The sequence below is a fragment of the Canis lupus genome, chromosome 10, assembly GCF_011100685.1.
Source record: "Canis lupus familiaris isolate Mischka breed German Shepherd chromosome 10, alternate assembly UU_Cfam_GSD_1.0, whole genome shotgun sequence".
Classification (NCBI taxonomy): domain Eukaryota; kingdom Metazoa; phylum Chordata; class Mammalia; order Carnivora; family Canidae; genus Canis; species Canis lupus.
Genome location: NC_049231.1, coordinates 11,886,770 through 11,910,317, shown reverse-complemented (window position 1 = coordinate 11,910,317; position 23,548 = coordinate 11,886,770). Strand labels below are relative to the sequence as shown.

At 37.1% G+C, this 23,548-nt stretch overlaps 1 protein-coding gene and 1 long non-coding RNA gene across 8 annotated transcripts in view; one reads left to right on the top strand and one right to left on the bottom strand.

The window, feature by feature from the left end:
- The window catches only part of FRS2 (fibroblast growth factor receptor substrate 2), a 110,550-nt gene that overhangs the window by 6,284 nt on the left and 80,718 nt on the right, over window positions 1–23,548 (bottom strand). For 2 of the 7 annotated variants that reach the window (XM_038549982.1, XM_038549981.1), the window contains 6 exons: window positions 17,037–17,137; window positions 9,583–9,677; window positions 4,101–4,192; window positions 2,678–2,864; window positions 1,629–1,787; window positions 1,077–1,240 (listed from right to left, as the gene is read on the bottom strand). In XM_038549982.1, the coding sequence (XP_038405910.1) occupies window positions 1,077–1,240; window positions 1,629–1,787; window positions 2,678–2,864; window positions 4,101–4,166 (576 nt within the window). In that variant the 5' untranslated portion in view covers window positions 4,167–4,192; window positions 9,583–9,677; window positions 17,037–17,137. Of the gene's footprint in view, window positions 1–1,076; window positions 1,241–1,628; window positions 1,788–2,677; window positions 2,865–3,039; window positions 3,361–4,100; window positions 4,193–9,582; window positions 9,678–17,036; window positions 17,138–23,548 lie in introns of all 7 variants that reach the window. The other 5 variants (XM_038549984.1, XM_038549983.1, XM_038549985.1 and 2 more) reach the window with 4 other exon arrangements.
- The window catches only part of LOC111097593, a 41,920-nt gene that overhangs the window by 10,429 nt on the left and 7,943 nt on the right, over window positions 1–23,548 (top strand). The gene's annotated exons all lie outside the window — the stretch shown is intronic.

Below are 23,548 nucleotides of genomic sequence, written 5' to 3'. Positions count from 1 at the left end.
ATGGTATTTTGGGGGAAAAACAACATAAAAATGTTTGGAAGATTAGGGGCCCCTTGGTGGCTCAGTCGGTTAAGCATCAACTCTTGGTTTTTGGCTAAGGTCATGATCTTGTGGTCGTGGGATTGAGCACCGCATCAGGCTCTGCACTCATGGGGGAGGAGGGGAGGGAGTCTGCTTGGGATTCTCTCCTCCCTTCACACTGCCCCCTGCCATTCTCTTTCTCTAAAATAAAAAAAAATTAAAATTAAAATAAAAAAAAACTTAAAAAAAATTTAGAAGACTATACATAAAATTTGAAAAAATTAAAAAATAAAATGCAAAATCTGAGGGAGGTATAATTATAGTAACTAACATAAAAATTCATTTATCACGTAAAGAACACAAAGAAACAGATTAAAATAGTAAAAAACTTCTTCATGATATGTGACCTTTTGGTTTACAAAAGAATAACTAATTAATATATAGACAATGTTCAACCAATAACTTCATTCCACCAATGAAAAATACAAGTCAGAATCATCAAATAGCTTCATAAAAACACTGACAACAAAAATCTACCTTCCTGCTAGTAATCCACTAATATAAAAAGCAGTATCACTTCCAAATCCATTGGAGGTTATTATAACAGGAACTATTTTTTTTTTTTTAAAGATTTATTTATTTATCTATTCACGAGAGACACACAGAGAGAGAGGGGCAGAGACACAGACAGAGGGAGAAGCAGGCACCCTGCAGGGAGCCCAATTGGGACTGGATCCCGGGACTCCAGGATCACGCCCTGGGCCGAAGGCAGGCACCAAACCACTGAGCCACCCAGGCGTCCCATAAGAGGAACTATTTAGTTATATCTGTATTTATTTATAGATAACCCTTTCCTGTGAGCCCAGACTATTGTGATGCTACACCTATTTTGCATATGTTAGAAAATATATGCTGTTTCCTCTGATTCTTCACTATAAGTCATAAACAAATAATGAAAGTTAAAATTCAGACAGACTACAATTTTCATGTATCAGCACAGTAACGTTTTAACTCCACACAATCCATTATCCCATTAGACAGAAGTATATGCTTACTTGCTCCTCCGCTACAAGCAAAGGATGTGTAGATTCTTCACCTACTGAAGGCAGGCGTGCACTTCCCACAGAAGGATGTCTGCTTGAGGGATGGGATGAAGCATCTCCAAATGAGGGATATCGGGGATATCCATTAGGTAAATTCTGAGCAGCAAACCCTGGAGCTGAGTTATGGTTTATTGGTTAAAGAAGAAAAGTAAAATATGGGGACAAGACAGAGAGATAAAAATGAAAGAGAATGGAATCTGCACTGAGAGGAGTAAGCAAAGTGCTTCTGGTAAGACAAGAGAAACCAGAGCACAAACGACACTCCCCTTCCACTCCAACTTTCCATTCACCCTTTAGCTAATATAGAACTTGTAACGTTTTCCTACTTAAAATATTAGAAGTGTTTATAATTATAGCTCTCACAGTAGTTTTTTTTTTTAAAAAACAACCATTACATTTATGTTAGCCAATGGTGATTTCTAAAATGTTACAGATTAAATATCCATAATTCATAGTTTTTAAATGTCTATTATTCAAAATACAAGAGGGAAAACTGGCACTTACTTGTAGGTGTTCGAGGTGTTCTGGGGACTTCCAATTCTGTCTGATGATTATTCCTTTCTACAACTGGCTCTTCCACCACATTTATACTATTATTTTGCATAATCTCTTGCAACATGTTAAATAATTCTTCTGCACGGGCACACTTAAAGGCAAAGATTCCTGCAAATATAAAAGAGAAGGGGAAAATGGTAGCTACAGTTTTAAAAAAGCTACAAGAGATACCTGTCAAAGAACAAAACCGTAAAGCATTCTATGCACTGACAGGAAGAAAGGCCTTTTATAAATGTCTGATAAATTAATGGTATTCACGGTTTCAAAACATAAACCCAAAAGGAAATTCACAGAATAATTTTCATACGTCTAAAGAGAGATGGCCCAAAACGAGGCAGATGAAAACGAGATCTCAACACTTACTTTGGTCTGCTGTTCAACAGCAGGGGGAGCCCAAATCACCATTAGCAAGGTGATCCTTTACAATTTGACAGTCCCCTGCTCCATGGTTTACAATCCTTACCTTTTTTAATTATTACAACAGTTCCGTAAAGTAGGGATTAGCATTCCTCTCTGATAGAGAAGATACCTGATGTTCTATAGAGAGCATGTAACTTGCCCCCGCCTTTCAAGCAGTAGGTAGCAAAAAGCCAAACCACTCTGTTTGAGTCCAAAGGTTAAGTGTTTTCCCCCAAAAAGTTGTAACAATAAAGATACAAAAAGCTTTAACAATAAAGAGTCCAAAGGTTAGGTTCTTTCCCCAAAAAGTTATAACAATACAGATACATACCCAATGTACTGGAGCTAATCATATACTGAAAAGCTTCAAGTTAATACTAGGAGTCAAAATTCTAGGCATAGAAAATGTACTTGATAAATGCCTGGTAAATGAATATACAGTTTACATATCTCTTTCTTAATGATCTACTAATTTGGGGATTTTTTTTTCTATCAGGAGAAAAGCAAAGTATTAATTTAAACGTCTGTGAAAAAACTGAAAGATCAGTTTTCAAATGTGCTAATGTTTGAAGGAAAAAAAAATTAAAGGCTCTACCTACCTTGTCCAGTTTGACATCTCCGGCCACTTTCAAAAGAAAAGAGATTTGAATCATAGCCATAGCGTCGCAGGCAGAGGTAGTGCCATTTTACCGAGTCACGTTTGCGAGTGTATAAAATCAGTTCTGTGTCTGTAAGTTCCATTATGCCAGAACCTAACTCATTCCCATCATCATCCACATTAATGACCTAAAAAAGAACGTTTAATTAGAGCTTACCTAATGTTCCCACTTGACAAACATACACGTAATTCACCAATTAGTAACATGCATTGTTGCTGATTTGGTTCAGTTATTCGCTCCTTTGTTAGTTCTTTCATCAACCAAGGTGTGTGTCAGGCTTGGACTATGCAGCAGTGTGATACCTGGTTCTGTCCACAAGAAGCTCACACTCCCAGTGAGGATGTAAGATATACAAATATGAAGTCAACAACATGAAGCTATACGTGAGCAATTGACGAATGGGTGCAATAGAGGCTGCAAGAGGCAGGTAGGGTGGCTGGAGAAGCCTGCACACGAGAAGAGGAGAGACTTTGGCTGAGCCCCCGGAGAGAACTGGTGGGGTCAGGGGTTGTAGGGCCTATCTGGAGATGCAGTGCTGCAGCAGCGATGAAGAAGGTATGTTTCAGAGACCAAGACGACTGGCACGGCGTTCACAGAAGGGGAGGCCTCGTACTGCTGAGTTTCTGCAAATGGCCAGAGACTATGAGGAGTAGGTAATACTTAGAACTGGGGCTGGCAGAGGGCTTTCCACATATTTTTCCCATTTAATCCTTGTAACAATCCTAAACCACAGGTAACCACTGTAGTGCACAAAACTGGAACAAACACATAGTGACAACACAACCTGCCCAAGGTCACAAAGCTACAAAGCAACAGGCTGTCGACTTACACCTAGTTCTGTGTGACCCAGAGGCTATGATTTATAATAATCTGAGGTCAGACTATGAGAGACACTAAATGGCTGTGGATAGGTAAGAAATGGAGCATCTGTACTCTAGGCAACAGAACACCGGAAGTTTTAGAATGATGAAAGAGTAAGATTAATATGATGTCAACTGCAGGATGGATCACAAAGATGACTGACTCGAGGTACAGTTCAGCTAGGAAATTATCCAGGTATGAAGCAATGACTGGGAGGTGGTGACCAGATTGAAGAGGCACCTATAAAATGGCATTAAAAAAAAAAAAATACTAGAACTATATGGCTAATTGGATATAGAGGACCAAAGGGAGAGCAAAAGAGGATTCCATTACGTCAGCAAGAACATATTGTCAACATTTGTTAAAACAAGAAAAGGCAGAGTGGACATAAAAAGAAATAGAAGTGTCTAGAGATAAAAGTGAGGAAGTATGATATATCATGTGAAGAAAAAGAACATCCAACTAGGCAGTGAGAGATATAAACTCAACCAGTTTTACTAACCTTAAACTTGTTCCGATGGTTATCTGGGACAGTGTCTTTATCTGGACAGCTACAACAGCTACCCATGGCTTCTTCAGAAGACCATGTGAGCGCTACATGAAAGATAATTTGGAAAAAATTATTAAATGTAGGATACAAAAACCATAAAACAGAAAAAGACTCTAGAAATCACCTAACACAAGTCCTGCATTATTTTGATGAGGAAAATTAGGCCCAAGAAGGTACAGGACTGAGCTAGATTTCACACATTCAGCTGGTAAATTTTGCTCAGTGACAAGGAAAATAATTTTGTGAGGTCGACGTCACAGAAATCTCAAATTTTCAGTTTAATTTGCAAAGGTCTGCCTATTTTTAGGTTATCTTTTAAAAGAACCAAACCAACTAAGGTCTCATTTCATATGTAGCACTATTTAAATAAAGTCATTCATAGAATTAATCCTTAATGATTTATCAGAAATTTCATGTCCCTCTCTTAATGCAGTTCCAAAGGGATGATGGACTTCAAGGCTGGAAGGCATTTTGATTCTTATTACTCCCTGTAGTGTATCCTTTATGTACCTCACCAAGCAAAATAAGACACAAAAACAAATTTGGAATAGTTCATTAGGAGAAAAAAACAACCCAACAATCAAGGAGTAACTTAATGTAGGGAATACTGGCAAAATGGATAGAGCGTGCCTGTCTAATCCCTCGTTCCCACACAAGTTTAGAGATAATAGGTCATAGGTGACAGTAAGTATTCAGGAAAACTCCACGTGAACAAACAAAGGAAAAATTCAAAACATCACTTACCAAAAAGGGAAGGAATCAGAATGAATGTGACAGTATTTGGAAAAGGGGAAGGGAAGGAGGGGCAAAAAGCTACTAAATATTAAAAACCATAAATCTGATAAAACTTGCCTAAAACTCTTCAGTGCTTCTTTGCTACCTCCAGGAAAAAATTCGAAGCTTGTCAGCATGGTGTGAGATTCTTCACAATCTCGAACCGGGCGGTAGATCTAGTCTGAATTCTCTGACTCTGCTTCAGGCCCTACCAAAACACTGGACGGTTCCCCCAGAGCAGCTTGTCCTCCCACACTGTCCCATGCCCCTCAAGATCCAAGGGTACAGCTCCTTCAGGGAAACCTCTCTGATTCCAAGCAACTGAGAGAGTTACACTTCTCATGTATCCCCCAAGGCACCCTGGGCTTCCCAGTACCACAGCATTCTTCACATTGTTTACTCAGTCGAAACTGTGATAGATCATCTGTTTATTCAACTATCATTCTCCCTCCACTGTAAGCTCCTTCTCAAGCAGGGACAGACCTCATTCAGCTCTGCATTCCCCAGGCCTAACATATTACCTTCCACACAGTAGGTGTTCTACGTCTCTTGGGAGCTGAATGAACTGAACTGTACTAAGCAAAGGGAAAGAATGCTGGCAGGTCTAAGTATTAAGCAGATGAAAAGGTATACTAGTGCACAAATCAAAAGAAGTGATAAATAAAATAGTAAAGTTAATTAAGATTTGTATTGCTAGTTCGCTCTGGGTAATGTGCCAGTTAAATAACATGGCATAAAGATGACTGAGTCACAGTAGGTACCTCTGAAGAGTCAGGAATCTAAAAGGAGAGACAGAGATGTACACAAATAACGTATTACGATTAATAAATGAAAATGAAAATATGAGAAGAGTTCTGTGGGCACAGAAAAGGGACCACATAACTTTCCGGGTTAGCAGGGCAGGAAGCTTTGCTGGAGCTGGTATTCAAAAAGGTGAAAAGAAACAGTGCACTGGGCCAAAAATAGAAGTAGATACTTGAGACAGATAAGAGTACAAAGAAAACAAAGACAAAGGTCAGGAAACATCAGGAAAGGTAGCACTGCATTCAGAAGGAAGTGGGGTGTCCTGATATGACTGGAGTACAGGGTAGGCTGTGATACCAGCTGGGGCCAAACCACGTAAAGGGACCTGAACAATGAGGTAGCCATCTGGCACCCCAACTAACTTGGAAGCTAGATGGCATCCAGTGTCTTCACGGTCAGATGACATGACTCTACCATGGCATTTATCACATCCTATTGTAATACGTATTTGTCTCAACATTCACTTCACTATGATTTCCCTGAAGATAGGAACCTTCTCAATTTCCTAGGGCACAAAGCATACCACCTAATATACCCCATGGCCCATAAATGTTGTATTTAAAAAAATTAATACGTTGGAGATATTGCAGGTTTGCTTCCAGACCACTGCAAAAAAGCAAGTGTTGCAATAAAGTGAGTCAGATCAATTTTTTGGTTTCTCAGTGCATATAAAAGTGATGCTTACCAAGTCTAAGCAACAGCAATGTGTCTAACAAAACAATGTATGTACCTCAATTAAAAAATACTTTATTGCTAAAAATGCTAACCATCATCTAAGCTTTCAGTAAGTCATTATCACTGATCCCAGATCATCTTAACAAAATAGTAATGAAAAAGTTTAAAATATTGTGAGAATTACCAAAATGTGAAACAGAGACACAAAGTGAGCAAATGCTGTTGGAAAAACGGTGTTGACAGACTCGCTCAAAGCACAGTTGCCACAAACTTTCAATTTGTAAAAATCACAGTATTTGCAAAGCACAATAAAGCAAAGTGCAAGAAAACAAGGAATGTCTGAAAATACTTAATAAAATATGGGATGAGAAAGAGGCGAAAGAATATTTAAAACATTTTTTTAAGTAGAGGGACAAATGACAGAAACAAAGTCGTCTTGAAATTACACATCCATCTTCACCACTGACCTGCTCCTGAACATAAAGAGCTAAGTATAGCTTCTACCTCAAAAGCTGGTGCCTCAAAGGACTGTTCTTAAACTATTTCTCAAAAGGAGTACAGAATCAGTCTTCTTTTTCTGTTTTGTTTTAAAGATTTTTTTAAGTAATCTCTATACCCAACATGGGGCTTGAACTCACAACTCCGAGATCAAGAGCCACACACTCCACCAACTGAGCGGGCCAGGCACCCCTAGAAAATCATTCTTCTACTTGCCACCTTCACAGGCTACCTGTTAGGACAGCACCTCCTGTGTTGTCAGGGATATATGGATAGTGGTGCACCTACTTGAAAGCTGTCTGCACTGAATATTTCAATTCAGGGCAACAGCAATTAGTGAAAAGCCTAATATGTGACCCCAAAGCCTTGTTTGCCATACTAAAGGAGAATAAATTTTATCTTACACATGATGGAAAGCCAGGGAAGAATTTGAAGCAGAAAAGTGGAGGTGCTCGGGACTTCATTTTAAATACTTCCCCCGCAGAATAAATTTCAGTGGCAGTTCAGTGCAGAGAAGAAAAACCAGTTTGAGAAGATGGAAAAATGAAATATGCTACAGACCTAAAACCAGAATGGCAATAGTAGGAATAAAGTAAAAAAAGATGAATTTTTAAAACATTCAGGGAGACGAGTCAGCAGCATGGAGTAGTTGGCTAGGCAGACAGGAAGGAAGGGGCAATTTCCAGTGTGGCAGATGAAGGGTGCCAGTTCCATTGCCTGGGACAGAAAACACCATGGCAGTCTTCAAGTGTAAGTGATGGTGGTTATTTCAGTTTTAGACATGGTAAGTTGAGATTCTAGAGAACAACCAAATGGAGATATGCAAAGAGAGTAAAATACAAGAGCATGGATTTGAGGAAGGAGGGAAAATATTGATATACACTTGGTATTTGAAGCCATAAAACAGAAAACACTGCCCAAGGACAGCACAAAGCGGGGTCTACAGTTAAAATTCTGGGGAGTTTCAATTCCAATTCTAGGAAATGTGAAGTACTAGAGTAGAGGGAAGACGTGGAGGAGGAAAAAAATAACCAAAATCGTACCAACTGAAAAAAGAAAGTGTCAAGAAGGAGGGTGCCATTCATGGTGGAAGCAGACTGTTGGAGGCCGAAACCAAACTCAAGTGAACAAACAAAAGATAAGGAAGTAGGCCCCCAGAGAATGGAAACTGCTCTTTCAAGAACAGGTTCAGAAGGGAAAGGACAGAGTACTATGGTATAGACAGACATGGTTTCAAAAAGTTATTTGTTTTTAGATGACATAGATTTGTGTAGGTTGTGATCAGTAGGTCAAGAAAGATTAAAATTTTTAAGAAAAAACAAAAGGAAAAAAATGTGCTACATGATGGATTGAGACAGAAGGAGAGACTGGAGAAGAGGAATTGCAGGGCTCAGAATGAGAAGTTTGCCCCCAGAAGTAGGAATGCCCTGTCCTCTGACAAGAGATGGAAGAAAATAAAGATGGGTGGAACATAGTAGAGAAGCTAAAGCAGGTAACATCTGTCATCCTAAATTTCCTCTGTGAAATAGAAGGCAAGTTTGCAGAATGAGAACTTGTAGAAATGGTAGGATTATTCCCTGAGGGTCTTCTCAAGAAAGGTTGCAGGCTGATTAAGGAGGCTGCCCTGAGAGCTCAGCAGAGGCTAGAGAGGAAGATGATGCTGTTTTTGCAGCAGCACTCAGCAGTTCAGAGGGCAGATCGTTCAAGTGACCCAGGGTCAGAGGATAAGGGGACAAAGTAATTAAAGGACATTGGCAATATGGGGGTTTGAAGGGATGGATCATCAGGTCTGGTCAGGACAGAAATAAAGAGGAGAGGCCTGATGAAATGGAGGGAAATGAGGCAAAAAGGAACAGGAGGCCTCTGTAAGGTTGAATAATCGGTTTAGTAGGAACGAGAGACTGAAACAGCTGGAACAATGGGAAGCTGTGGTCAATCTTCCAGCACAGAAGGAGACTTTTTTTTTTTTTAAGATTTTATTTATTTATTCATGAGACAGAGAGAGAGAGAGAGGCAGAGACACAGGCAGAGGGAGAAGCAGGATCCATGAAGGGAGTCCTATGTGGAACTCGATCCTGGAACTCCGGGATCATGCCCTGGGCCAAAGGCAGGCGCTAAACTGCTGAGCCATCCTGGGGAACCCCAGAAGGAGACTTTTTAATGTGGTCTCATCCACATCACTGAATCCTCCTCCTGAACCACAAACTCCTAGGCAAGGGGAAAGGCAAGATACTAAATATTCTGCAGCTATGACCACCAGATTAGTATTTGAAGACCACCTCTGAGTTGTGTAAGACCTAATAACGTGCACTAATACTGTAAACACTTGAGAAACCATAGGCCTTCACCATCTTACCAACCGAATCCGTAACTCAGCACAAACATCACCATGCTCCCTCAGAAAGTGACACAGGGAAGTAACCGAGGGTACATGTGAGAACAGAAGGGAGCTGCTGTTTCGGAAGAGTAATACTGCAGCAAGTTGGCTGAATATTTTTAAATTCGTAAACACTGCCTTAGTTTAATTAAAGCCATATGTCCTTATTCTTTGAAGGTGACAGCAAGTCAGGAGGCAACATGATTGCATTCAAGAAAACCTAACTAAAAATCTCTTGTTTAAAAGAATATAATTTGTGAACTTAAAATTTTTTTATTTTTCCCCTATAGGTAAACCTCAACTTACCTAGATCTGGCCATTAATATTCTTAGCCTCTTCTGCAGCATCAGGAGTTTAATCATACTTCAAAATACCATGTTTTCTTTGTTTGCTGACTTAACCTAGAAACAAAAAAGACAAGAATTTCTTATTTCTCTTAAAACAAGGATTTTCCTTATGAGACTTTTGGTAGCACTGTTAGTTCAGTTAACCTATTTCAATAAACACAAAAATATAAGAAAACTTGATTAATATATAAGATTTATTATAAAAAGATTTATTTTAAGATGAATATGGCATGTAAAGGTTATCATTCACAGGTAAAAATGCTATAGTCTAAGTTCTATGATTCTTGGATATCAGAACCTTCAGAAGCCGTTGACTCTGGCTTCTCCACTAGAGCTACCTACATGGGACAAATCACTTCGCTATCTCCTCAGCCAGAAAATGTAACGTCAGACTAAACCACCTCCGGAGTTCCTTTCCAGTTCTAATCTCACCCAGCAGCAGGCTAATTCTCCACCTCCAGTCACTTTTCTTAAACCTCACCATTGCTCCTCCCAAGAACAGACTCTCTAGAAGTCCACCTGTGGTCCCCTGCTAATCTACAAGACCCCTCCAGAACCAAATCAGGAGTCAGGCATCAGGAAACAGTTGATATAAATGAGCATGCCATACTGACACAGGATAATGATATACCTTATACCAATAAATTATAATCCAGGGTTTCAAGAGGTTTCCATATACTTTTGGAGAATTTCTGGCCAATCTATTCCCTTTTCACAACACAGAAAAAGTCAAAGTCAAAGATGGGCACTAACATTTACTGAGTAACTGCACTGTATCAGGTGTTGCGGTTTGCAAATAGTCCCGTTTTAATCTATGCGTTAACTAGAGTTAACAAACGACTGATATCCAAAATGAACATTTCCAAATCATGAACCCACAGGCAAACAAAATTTTCAATTCTGGACTTCAAACCAATACTAAATAAGCAGTCTGGCCAGGTGGTCCCTTGCACCCCTCAAAAGCTGCTGCTACACCCGATGCTAGAGTGAGCAGCAACCCAGTGCCTCTGCCTTAGCACACTTTTCCTTCCTCCAGAAGCTTAATATATATTATGCTTTGTCTTTGGCTCATAAAATAATCTAGCTGATTCCAACATAAAATTGTTTCTCTTCAATGAATACGTATTGTTTATTCATCTCTCTCTTCTGAGAGATGTTAGCTAGCCAGTTAACTCAGGAAAATCTCTCTTCCTCTTTTTATTCACTCCATTTATAAGCATCTCAAAACTCCCATCCTGGAATAGGTTTAATCATAGTAAATATTATTAAAAGACGTGAGAGTGATCCTTCCATAACCCTAAAACAAGGAGAAGTCCTAAGTTTTGAAATGAAACCTTAAAGAATCAGTGTACCAACCTACACAGCTCTTGAAAATATTAAAAAGCAATCAACAAAATCTCTGAAAACTTTTTATTGTCCCATCTTTAGACTTTTTCTCTTTTCCTAATTTTCTTTAAGTAAAAGACATAAAATTTACCATCCTACCTATTTTTAAGCACACAGTTCGGCTGTGTTAATTATTCAAATACTGTGGTGCAATCACCATCCAGAACTTAATTTTACAAAATTGAAACTCTGTACCCATTAGCCGCCTCATTTCCCCTCCCAGCTAATCCTGGCAACCACCATTCTACTTTCTGTTTTTATGAGTTTGACTATTCTAGGTACCTCACTCATATAAATGGGATTATACAGTATTTACCTTTTTGTGCCTGCCTTATTTCACTAGGCATAATGTCTTTAAAGCTCATCCATGTTGTAACAGGTATCAAAATTTCCTCTTAAAAGTTGTACAGTTTTCCATTTATGTATGTGTGTGTATATGCACACACACACACACACCAAATTTTGCTTATCCATTCATCTACTGATGGACATTTATCCATCTTTTGGCTACTGTAATGATGCAGCTGTGAACATGAATATACAAATATCTCTTTGAGATCCTGCTTTCAATTCTCTTGAATATAGATCCAGAAATGATATTGCTGAACACATGGTTAATCCAATTTTTTTTTTTAGGAACTGCCATACTGTTTTACACAGCAGCTGCATCATTTATATTCCCATGAGCAGTGCACAAGAATTCAACTTTTCCACATTCTCACCAACATGCTTTCTGTTTTTGTTTGTTGGTATTCGCCATCATAATGGGTGTGAGGTGGTATCTTAATGTAGCTTTGATTTGCATTTCCCTAATAATTAATGATCTTGAGCATCTTTTCATGTGCTTATTAATCATTCATATATCTCCTTTGAGAAATGTCTATTCAAGTCCTTGGCCCATTTTTGAGTTGGGATATTCTTTTGTTTTGGACTTTGAGAAGTTCTCTATATATTCTGGATATTATCCCTTATCAAATATATGGTTCACAAATATTTTCTCCCAATCTGTGGGCTGCTATTTTCAGTCTGTTGAATAGTGTTTTTTAATGTACAGAAATTTTTATTTTTTGTAAAGTCCAATCTGTCTATTTTTTATTTGTTGCCTAGGCTTCTGGTGTCATACCCAGGAAAGCACTGCCAAATCCAAAGTTGTGAAGCTTCTGTTTAATGTTTTCTTGTAGAAACTGTATTGTTTTACATGTTATATTTAGGTCTTTGATCCATTTTGAGTTAATTTTTATGTGTTAGAGGAGGTTCCAAGTTCATTCTTTCACATATGGATATCCAGTTTCCCCAGCACCATTTGTTACAAATATTGCCCTTTCACCATTGAATGGAATTGGCACTTGTGTCAAAATTTAGTTGACCACATATGTGAGGGTTTGTTTCTGGATTCTCTATTCTTCTATTCCACTGGCCTGTAAGCCTGTCTTTATGCCAGTACCATACTGTTTTGATTACTGTGGCTTTGTAGTAAATTTTGAAATCTGGAAGTGTGAGTCATCTAGTTTTGCTATTCTTTTTTTGTTTTGGAAAAAAAAATGTTTTGGCTTTTAGGGGTTCTCTTGAGATTCTACATAAATTTTAGGATAGGTTTCTCTATTTTTGAAAAAAACATCATTGGGATTTTGATAGGGGTTGCATTGAATCTGCAGAGCTCTTTGAATAGCACCAACGTTTTAACAATATTACATCTAATCCATGAACATGGCGTGCATTTAGTTATGTCTTCTTTAATTTCTTTCAGCAACGTTTTGCAGATTTTATTGTACAAGTCTTTCACCCCTTGGTTAACTTAAGTCCTACAAAGTATTTTATTCTTTGTGATGCTACTGTAAATGGAACAGTTTTTTGTAATCTGCTTTCAGTTATTCATTGTTAGTGGAGAGAAGTGTAACTAATTTTTGCATACTGACTTTGTAAACTACTACTTTGATGAATTCGTTTACTAGTTTAAAAAAAATTTTTTTGTAGAATCTTTCAGTACATATAAGATCGTATCACCTGCAAACAGATAATTTTACTTCTTCCTTTACAGTGTGGATGCCTTTTATTTCTCTTTCTTGCCTAGCTGCTCTGGCTGGAACTTCCAGTACTATGTTGAGTAAAAGTAATGAAAGCGGCATCCTTGCCTTTTTCCAATCCTAGAGGAAAAGCTTTCAGTCTTTCACTACTGAGTGTGATCACTGTGGATTTTTCATAGATGGCTTTAATTATGTTGAGACAGTTTTCTTCTATTCCTCGTCTTTTTAATGTTCCTATGACAAAAAAATATTGAATTTTGTCAAATGCCTTTTCTGCATCAACTGAGATCATGTGGAGTTTTTCCTTCATTTCATGAATGTGGTGTATTACATTGCTTGACTTTTCTATGTTGTACCACCCTTGCATTCCAAAAATAAATCCCGCTTTGTCATGGTATATAATCTTTTTAATATGTGGCTGGATTTGCTTTGCTGGTATTTTACTGAGGATGTTTGCGTCAAAATTCATAAGAGATATTAGGGAACATCTGGCTGGCTCAGTCAGTGGAGCATGTGGCTCAATCTCGGCTGTTAATAAGTTTGAGCCCCATGTGGGTGTAGAGATTACTTAAAAATAAAATATTACCAAAAAATAAGGAATATTGGTCTGTAGCTTTTTTTCTTTTTAGATTTCATTTATTTATTAGACAGAGAAAGAGAGAACAAGCAGGCAGTGTGGTAGAGGGAGAGGGAGAAACAGTCTTCCCACCGAGCAGGGCTCGATCCCAGGCCCCTGGGACCATGACCTAAACTAAAGACAGAGTTAATATTACTTAGAGTGCAAAGAGCTCCTTGGATGTTTATATTTGCATCTTTCATCAAATTTGGGAAATTGGGATATTTCTTCAAAAACTCTCTGCTCCTTTCTTACTTCTCCTCCTAGCACTCCAATAGTATGTATGTTGTTCCACTTCACTGTGTCCCCCAGGTCTCTCAGACTGTTCATTTTTCTTCAGTCTGTTTTCTTTCTATTCCTCATTTTTTCATTTTAGTTATTGTACTTTTCAGCTCCAGAATTTCTATTCAATTTCTCTTTATTGTTTTCCACGTTTTCCTTTAGTTCTCTGAGCATCTTTAAGACCACTCTTCTCATCTTTCTGTAATATGTCATCATCAGGATTTTTTGAGGGGCAATTTCTGTTTATTTTAATGGACCATACTTTCTTATTTGTCTGTTTTATGATTTTTTTGTTATAAATGGACATTTTAATCTAAGAATACAATCAATCTCGCAGATTCTCTCCTCCTTCTTCCCTTTGCTGTTTTTTGTCACTATTTTAATTTTTTTTTTAATTGTTGTAGGCTGTCTCTGTGTTAACAGTCTGACATGTAAACATAAGGTCTTGTCTTTTCAGATCTTCCCTAGGTCTTTTCCTGGGGATATGTGGTCACCTCTGAATTTTCCCTGTATATGCAGTTGTTTTTGAATGTTGTAGTCCTTAATGTCTGCTTCCCAAAAGGGGAAAAAGAGAAAAATGAATGGGGCAGAAGAAGGTGCTAGCCCTTTAGGTGTTCTAGAAGTCACTTTAGATGGAGAGAAGGGATTTGCAACAGTGGGGGAAGGTACAACAATGGGTGGCTACCACTTCTTGTGTGCACCTCTGTGATCAGAAGTAGCAATCAGTAACCCAAGCACAAATCCCTGACATTCGGAAAGACGATCTTTTTTGCCTATCTTGGCTCTCTAAGGCTAGCTGTGTGTAAGCTGCACAGGGCTGGGAGGAAAAGATGGGTAGCTGTTCCAAGAGCTGAGATTGATTGAAATTAATCACAATTTGTGTCCAGGCCTTCTGGTAGATGCAAGTCTTCAATAAGTCTAGAGTACCAAACAGTCATGCAAGATTCTGCCCAGGCAGTTGTTGCCTAGGTGGGGAGACGGATTACTGATACTTCCTATTCCCCTATACTTTATGAGTATCAATATATATTCAGTTTTATCATTTTAATTTCTTGATTATCAGCACTGCCAAAGTACTATGAAGTTTCTTCTAGCTTCTACTGTTTTTCAATGCATATATTCAGCATGTCAGTTGTATCAGAGATTGAAAGACTTTATGCGCCTCACTCAAAAGGATGCTTTCTATACAAAAACTCATTCTGAATTCCAGATACCTGATATATCACAGCACTCCTAGAATGAACATAATCCAGTGGACCATTGGTGTCCTGCATTTGACTCTGAAACATGAATGCGTTAGAGACTATCCATGACTTCTTAACTGTCTTTGGTTTCTCCCCACTAGCAGAAGGCGGATTTGGAGGTAATGAGAGGAAAGAGGTAGTTATAGACATTGTATGGAGTTATAATTTTGTTGTAACATGGATGTTACTTTGTAAAATAGGCATCCTATATCAGATCAACCACTACTCCATAATCCAGAAGAATACAATGATTTACCAGGAAAATTATCAAGAAGCTAAAAATTATACTAAATATTATCTATTAACATCTTATTTTTCAATAGCAAGCTGGTTTTAAAGCCTTCACTGTACACTAGACATAGATTCAGTTGGATTATGTCAATCTGTAAAACCACCTATGTGGTAGGTACTATCGTTATTTCTGTGTTCCAAATGAGGAAACCAAGGCTTGAAGAAATTAGGTCACTTTCCCAAGGTCAACAGCTGATCAGAGGAAGAGCTGAATTAAATCCAAATCTGACTCCAAAGCCCAAGCTCTTATTAATTAATATATATAAAAAGCTTAAAACAGTGCCTTGTAAATAGTAAGCAATTAGTAAATGTTAGCCACTGAAATAATAACAGTAATTTATCTTAAAACAATGTTTTAGATGGCGGTCAGTCAACCTTTCTGTGCCTAAATGCCCTCATTTACAAGATTAGGATACCTAGAGTTCACAGAGTTATGGTAAAAACCAAATAAATTCTAGTTATCAAAACATTTAGAAAAATATATAGCATTTAAGAAGACAAGGAATTATTATATCACCGCTACAGGTAAAATCCTGTCTCTTGTATTACAAAGGAGCCTTTTGCACTATAAGCACAGAAGCCTAAAACTTAAGCACTATCCTCATAACAAGAGTTACATTAATAAATTTAGTAAAGCTGTCTTAAATTATTCCAATATGATTCTTGCAGAATGACAAGCAAAGAGAACACTGAACTCTATTCATGAGTGTGATTATAAATTTGGTGCTTAGGAAGGTATATTTGCTCTTTCAGTTCACTAGCACTGAGGGTGAACTTGGCTCCTACTACAGTAGTTCTGTTCAAATGTAGTCAGGACAGAATCTCTATAGTTAGAAGCACAGCAATGTAACTCTAAATTTGGGGCCCAGCTCACTGCCACATTCAATCACATTAAAACAATCAGGAGAATGACATTTAAAAACCTTGTTCTTTTAGGTCAATGGTCTGACTGGCTATTGGTATGTGTTCGTTTTCTGCTTATTCTTAGCATTGCTAAGGATTTTGTATTATGTATATTATCCTGAAGAAGAATCTTTTTTTAAAAGATTTTATTTATTTATTAGAGACACACACACACAGAGAGGCAGAGACACAGGCAGAGGGAGAAGCAGGCTCCATGCAGGGAGCCCGACATGGGACTCGATCCCTGGTTTCTAGGATCACACCCTGGGCTGAAGGCGGCGCTAAACCTGCTGAGCCACCTGGGCTGCCCTATCCTGAGGAAGAATTAAGAAACAAACAAAAAACAAGCTAAGAGAAGAGATTTCTCTGTATAGTCTGCTAGTCACCAAAACCAGAGCCTTTTCTGTGTAGAGTAACCTGCAATATTGTTTCGTGTTAGCTGAAAATCTGAACCAAACACAAACACACAAAACCAAAAAAGTACCCAACTATCTTTTAAGCATCTATCCATGAATATGGTAGTATCTGCATATTTCTAAGTAGATGTTTCTTCCTTAAGGTTTCTTCTTTTACTAGGGACTATGTTGGTGAGTCACTTTGCAATTCATAACCATCTAACCACCACCCTCCTTTTTAAACTCTTCAAAAAATCAATTACATTACTTACACACTTCAATATCTGGTACTTTATTTTCTGGAAACTCTTTATGTCTAATCTAAATTCCTGGTACTGCAATTTAAACCAGATTCCTCTCATTTCTGTTTTCTCTGTAAGAGATAAGTAAAACCAGCATGATCAAGAAAAATTAAGCACATACTTATGTATATTTAAACTGTTATCAATTCATTTTCCTGTGGATAAATCTAAAATATTAGCAAAGTAACATTTCCTTATTTCAGATATAGCCATTTTACTTAAGACAGCAAAAATTACTTAGTACATAACAATGATTTGTAAAGTTATCAATATTGAGAGAATAAAAGAATAAAAAATTGAGTTCATTCACTTCTCCATCTTCACACTGAAGTATTCAACAAGCATATTCTGAGCACCAACTCTCTTTGCCAGGCACTGAGTTAATTGCTAGAAATAAGAAACACACATATCCCCTGATATCAAGGAATTTACTGTTTAGTGAGAGAGGCAGACAAGAAAATGAAAACATGATTGGGTTACAAGCCCAAAGGCCAGTGTAATCAGAACATCTATTTCACAGCAGAAGGAAAGACAAATGACAGGAAGCCTCCTGAGAAAGGTAACCTCTAAGTCAAGTCCTAAAAGACTGAGGGGAGTTTGCGAGGGCAAGGGCAACCCAGATCAAGAAGAGTACATGCAAAAGCACAGAAGCATAAAAGGACATGGCCTGCTCCAGACACAGCAAGTAATTCCTTACAGCTGGAATGCAGTGTATGCATGGGAAAATATTAAGAGATAGGTAGGAAGACAGGATCATGCCATTTCATGAAGGGGTAGTTTGCACTTCCACAGTTCCCATTCTCCCCTATAATCTTAAAGATGACACTAATGTCTTACCACAATACTGTCCTATAGAGGAAAAGAATCTAGGATCCATACAAGGAGAACTTTTAATTCCTAAGAATACAATTAATGGTATTTTACAGTCTATGATGCCCAAAGCCTAACCTATCAGTCACAGCACCTATCTATAAACATAAGCATTCTCCCAACAGCCTTTGGACCTGCCTGCAATGTGTGTCACTAACGGATGCTGATCTAAATCTCAGCTACTCCTTCCAGACCTAAAAAAAAGTTACCCACTTTAACCTCATATTTCACATTGAATTTGAAGAAATTCCTTTCAATCATACATTTTGGCTTTAAGAATGAAATGAAATAATCTATATAGCTATATCTTTACCATTTATCTACCTATCAACAATTATATGTGTGCACTTAGCAAATACTCAGAAAATGGTACTGAAATGCCTTGCTAAAAATAAAACAAGAGAAATTCAAATGGAGGATGATATAAAACACCACTCTATCTTAATTATACTGGTCATAATTCAATCCTGGAGTCATCTATAACCTTGAAATATACTTGTACCTAGAAACACTGGTGATGAAATTTATACAATTAAGTCTGAGTGTCCATATCTCTGACCTAAGAAATAAAAAGACAACTACAGATGTGCAAACTCAGCAGATGAGTCACTCTGCCTTAGCTAACTCAATAATGTAATTAGCCCCAATGGGCAACAATCCCAACACCTTCAATCATAGGAAAAAAAATATCATCAACCTTGGGAACTCTCAAAGAAACTCTTAGTTTAGTACTTTATGTTGTGATATAAAAATATGTACAAGGAAATCAAATACTGCCCTCCAGCAACATCAAAGTGATGAACATTCTATGTGACAGATCACGTAACTCACTCCACTAAAAACCCATAGCCTGCACCACAGAAAGAAGACATGTAAGATAGCAGTAAGAAAGTACAGGCATTCTCCAGAAAACATTTATCATTAACTCTGAAAATTGAAATAAATATATTTGATCTTATGGAGATGATGCATTCAATTTTCTGTAAGAACTGCATATTAGAATTCCAGGTTCATATTCTTCAACTCGGGCATTTCTATATGTTAACTCATACAACTGTGTCAAATTAACAAATGATTGCTTAATCCTCATAATAAACCTCTAGTTTATAAGTTTCCTAATAGACAATAGTCCACTAGCCCAGACTGAACTCTAACATAATAAATATTTAACCTATGAGGCTTTATCGAACTGAGCAACAGCAGTAAAACCTAAGTATGAATTTATATTTTGCTTAGTAGGTACACCAAATAGTTCTTAATAAGCATCTGGCTTAATTCTGTAAAACAACAAAACAGTAAACACAAGCCACTCTAACTTCAAACTTCATGTTAAATATGAAACACATTCAGTATCAATCAAGCTGTAAATATCCACAAAATAATACAAGACATGCAAGAAAATCTCTATAGGGGCAGCCCAGGTGGCTCAGCGGTTTAGCGCCGCCTTCAGCCGAGGGCCTGATCCTGGGGACCCAGGATAGAGTCCCACGTTGGGCTCCCTGCATGGAGCCTGCTTCTCTCTCTGCCTGTGTCTCTGCCTCTCTCTCTCTGTGTCTCTCATGAATAAATAAATAAAATCTTAAAAAAAAAAATCTCTATAGGTATCTTTGCTTTTTCTATTATATACTTATCCTAGAACTAAATAAACATTAATGAAGGATATCAGAGAAGGAAATAAAGTGGTAATTTTCAAAACCGAATATTTAAGTATATAAGTAGAATATATCATAAATCTGAATTTCCAAACACAGGTGGGTATCATGCTAGTACTAGATTCGTATTCAAAAGGCTAAATATTGGCACGTGTATATAAAACGTACACACAATCTGCCTAAAGTAAGGTTAGGCAAATGCCAAGCAACTCTAAATAACCCTCAAAACAAATTGCTTCATGAATAGCTCATCAGTTTCAGCATTTAACTCAATCTAAAATGCTCTTAAACATATTCTCAAAGGAAAATAAACGTGATTATTTTCTACTTTTGAAGCAATGCATTAAAAAATTACTGTTATAACCTAGCATTAAAATTACCTGATTGAAGGACACCACTAATAAAAATGGTTGATATGTGTGTTTCTTAACACTCCTCAACCTCACAAATGCCACCCAACACACAAAGGTAACCAGAAATATTTACATCAGAGTACATCTATCCATTTGATGAACTTTTATGGGGCCATTAATAAGCACTGTTAACGAACACTTAATGATAAAAAAAAATGTTTGTGGTATAAAGTTAAGCGGAAACAAAGAAGAAAACTATTCTTATAAAATGCAATATGGTATCCTGGATTGGATTCTGGAACAGAAAAGGGACATCAGTGGATAACCTAGGGTAATCCAAATAAAATCTGTAGTTCATAGTATTGTGCCAGTGTTAATTTCTTAGTTTGGAAATATGTACCATAGTTACATAAAATTCGCATTAGGGAAGGCCAGGTAAAGGGCACAGGAAAATTTCTGTACTATCTTTCCAACTTTTCTATGACTCTAAAATTGTTCTGAAAACAAAAAGCTTACATTAAAAATTACTCTCTGTGCCCAGTAGCAAATATAAGAGGCTTCTCATTTTTAAAAATAACATTCACACTTATTTTTCTCTTTCCCACCCCTACACGCAATACATATACCCAGAAAAAGAGACTAGACTAAAACACACTAAAATATTAACATTGGTTCACCATTGGTAGGATGAAGAGCAAATTTTTCTCTTTATATTTTCTACAGTGTAAACTGCTTTTATAATCAACAATAAATTATTAGCTAAAGAATATACAAATCAATACTTTATTAAAAACTTCTTTTGAAAGAAAAGCTATAAATGTCTGAGCAGAGCCCAAAGGCAGACTGCATACAAAACAGGTTAGGGCAGAGTGTGAAGAATGCAGTGGCCAAGGGAAATTGCCAGGAGTATTTAAGTAGGCATAACCTAATTAGTAAATGCTGGAAACCTGCCAATACACAGAACTTAACATCCACTTTGAGGCTAAAGGTGCTCACAGCCAGCAAAGTTATGCTCAGAATTCATGTCTTAGGGCAATGTCCTGAAAGGCTCCTGTAATACTAAGACTTTGTGGAGATACATAGCTTGGGTTTATTACAAAGATAATGCAGTTGGGGGTGCCTGATTAGCTCAGTTGGTGGAACACAGATTAAATAAATAAATTCTTTAAAAAAATAATAGAAATGCAGTTGGACATCTGGTGCACAACTGCCCACTGAAAGCTTTTGGAACACTTTTAGTACCATGTTATGCTCTTTAGGTATTTCTCCTCTTTTTCCTTCTCTAGCACCTTCTTACAACCTGTGCTCAATTCTTAGCCCTAAGGCCTAAAAATGTCACTCCAGGATGATCAGGATCTAGAGACCACGGGGTCTCTATTTCAGATATCTGAAATATCTGAAACCTTATTTCAGAATATCTGAAAGGTATCACAAAAGTTATTATTCAGATATTTTCAGGGCAAAATATGTTCTAAAACTCTAATAAGCAATAAGAGGGGGAAATTAATCAATAACAAATGTTTCTCACTCAAAAATGAAAAAATAAAATACATTTTGTCCCTTAGAGGAAATGCCAGTGGAATCAGAGAGACCACATTTTGACAGAATTTCTTCCAAGCTGTAATCAGGGTGATTTATTTGTATCAGGCTGTCTGTCCCTACTGAAATAGCACTATATGGCCAGTTCTGGGTTTTATGTCATTTTTTTAAAAGTTTTTAAATTATTTTTTTATGGTCACCCTTATTCTCAGTTGATAGTACAGCAGGTCCTAGAACTGTCATTTAAACATGCATGTGCATTCTTTTTTACTCTTGAATTCTTGTGAACTCTATAATCAGACAACTAAACATATTAAGAATAGGTGCAAAATACAGCCCTGTACTCAGACAATGGAATATTTTATGTTAAAATATATGATATTTACTTCATGAGCTTCATTACAGCAATTTTAAGCATCAAAAGGCTTATGTGCTTACTTTCTAGTCATAGTTATGTTTAAGAAAATAAAGGTGACCAAAAGTGATCCTCAGGTATTGAGGCCACAATAACAATGTATGACTGCTGTTGTTATTACTTTGAATACCAATGGAGATACACATTGTTTTTCATCAAAGCTAAGACACAACTGATTTCAAGGCTAATAATTTATACACCAGTAAGAAAAGAAGTTGCCAGTTGAACTAAGACATACTTGTACTTACACATTGATTGTAAGTAGGCCTAAATTTCTATAAATAAAATTGGAAAAAGTCTCTTAGAATCAATGAAGTATATTATACAATGAAAACTATCAACTCATTACAAATAACATGAAGGGAATTATGTTAAGAAAATTTGTTTTCGGGGATCCCTGGGTGGCTCAGCAGTTTAGTGCCTCCCTTCGGCCCAGGGCATGATCCTGGAGTCTCGGGATCGAGTCCCACGTCGAGCTCCCTGCATGGAATCTGCTTCTTCCTCTGCCTGTGTCTCTGCCTCTCTCTTTCTGTGTGTGTCTCTCATGAATAGATAAATAAAATCTTTAAAAAAAATTTTTTTTTCTCTGCTCCTTCTCAGATGCTAGAAGATAGTTACCATCAAGTGACAGGATTTCAGAGAGTACAAAACCCAGTGTTCTTTTGAGTCTTGATAAATATTTGTCTAGAGAAATCTTTCAGTGTAGACTGCTAGGAACTATTTTCTTCATTCTTCAAGTGGAGAAATGAAGTGAAAAAATTAATCAAAGTTTTACTAAAAGCCAAATTTAGAATACTTTCCCTGTCTACCACTTTTAACAAAAACAGTGTGTACTGTTTTATGGTTTGTTTTCCTTTAGTCTTGATCTTAACCTCAGGATATCAATCATCCAAGGTCAAGGTAATTCTGAAGAACTATCTTCAAAAGTACAGCTAAAATCACTGGGGATATTCCCTTTTAGCACAACTTAGATAAAATATAATTTTAAAGCAATGGTGAGAATATTTCTTTTTTAAAGGCAAATGTGGAGAAAACAAATGTCTATAGAAAACAGTGAGAATTTTTAAGATGTTTTACCCTGTCTCACTTTCACAATATTTTTTCCACCAGTACTGGCTGAAAAGCTATCTACTTTACTTTTTCAAAAAGAAATCTGTGAACCTAATTCAACAGTTAGCTACAAAGAATATTAGTCTCATTTAATTAGGTTACGTGTAACATTCTTGTCAAAGTCTTAAATATTTTCTACATGCAAATTACAAATGTGAAATCTCTGAAACTATGAATCCTGCGATATGTAAGGCATAATGCAGCTAAGGCAAGATTTTAATTCTCATATAGTTGATAAATGGCCTACAACAGCTCTGCTGTCTTAATATATTTTAGTATGCCATATCAGAATCTAAAATGAAAGGTCTTGTTTTTAGCATTCTAAATGCCTCCAGCAGAAGGCAGTATCAATCTCTGATAATGCCAGAAGGCAGCATGACAGAATGAAAATATCATGGGTTTTAGGGCAACAGAAATCTGAATTCATATTTAACCTCTCTGAATCTATGTTTCCTCATAGGTAAGCTTAAAAACACCACCACCAACAACTTCTTATAGTTATTACAGGTTTGGAGGCTGTTGCAGTCATAAAAATTGTGGGGT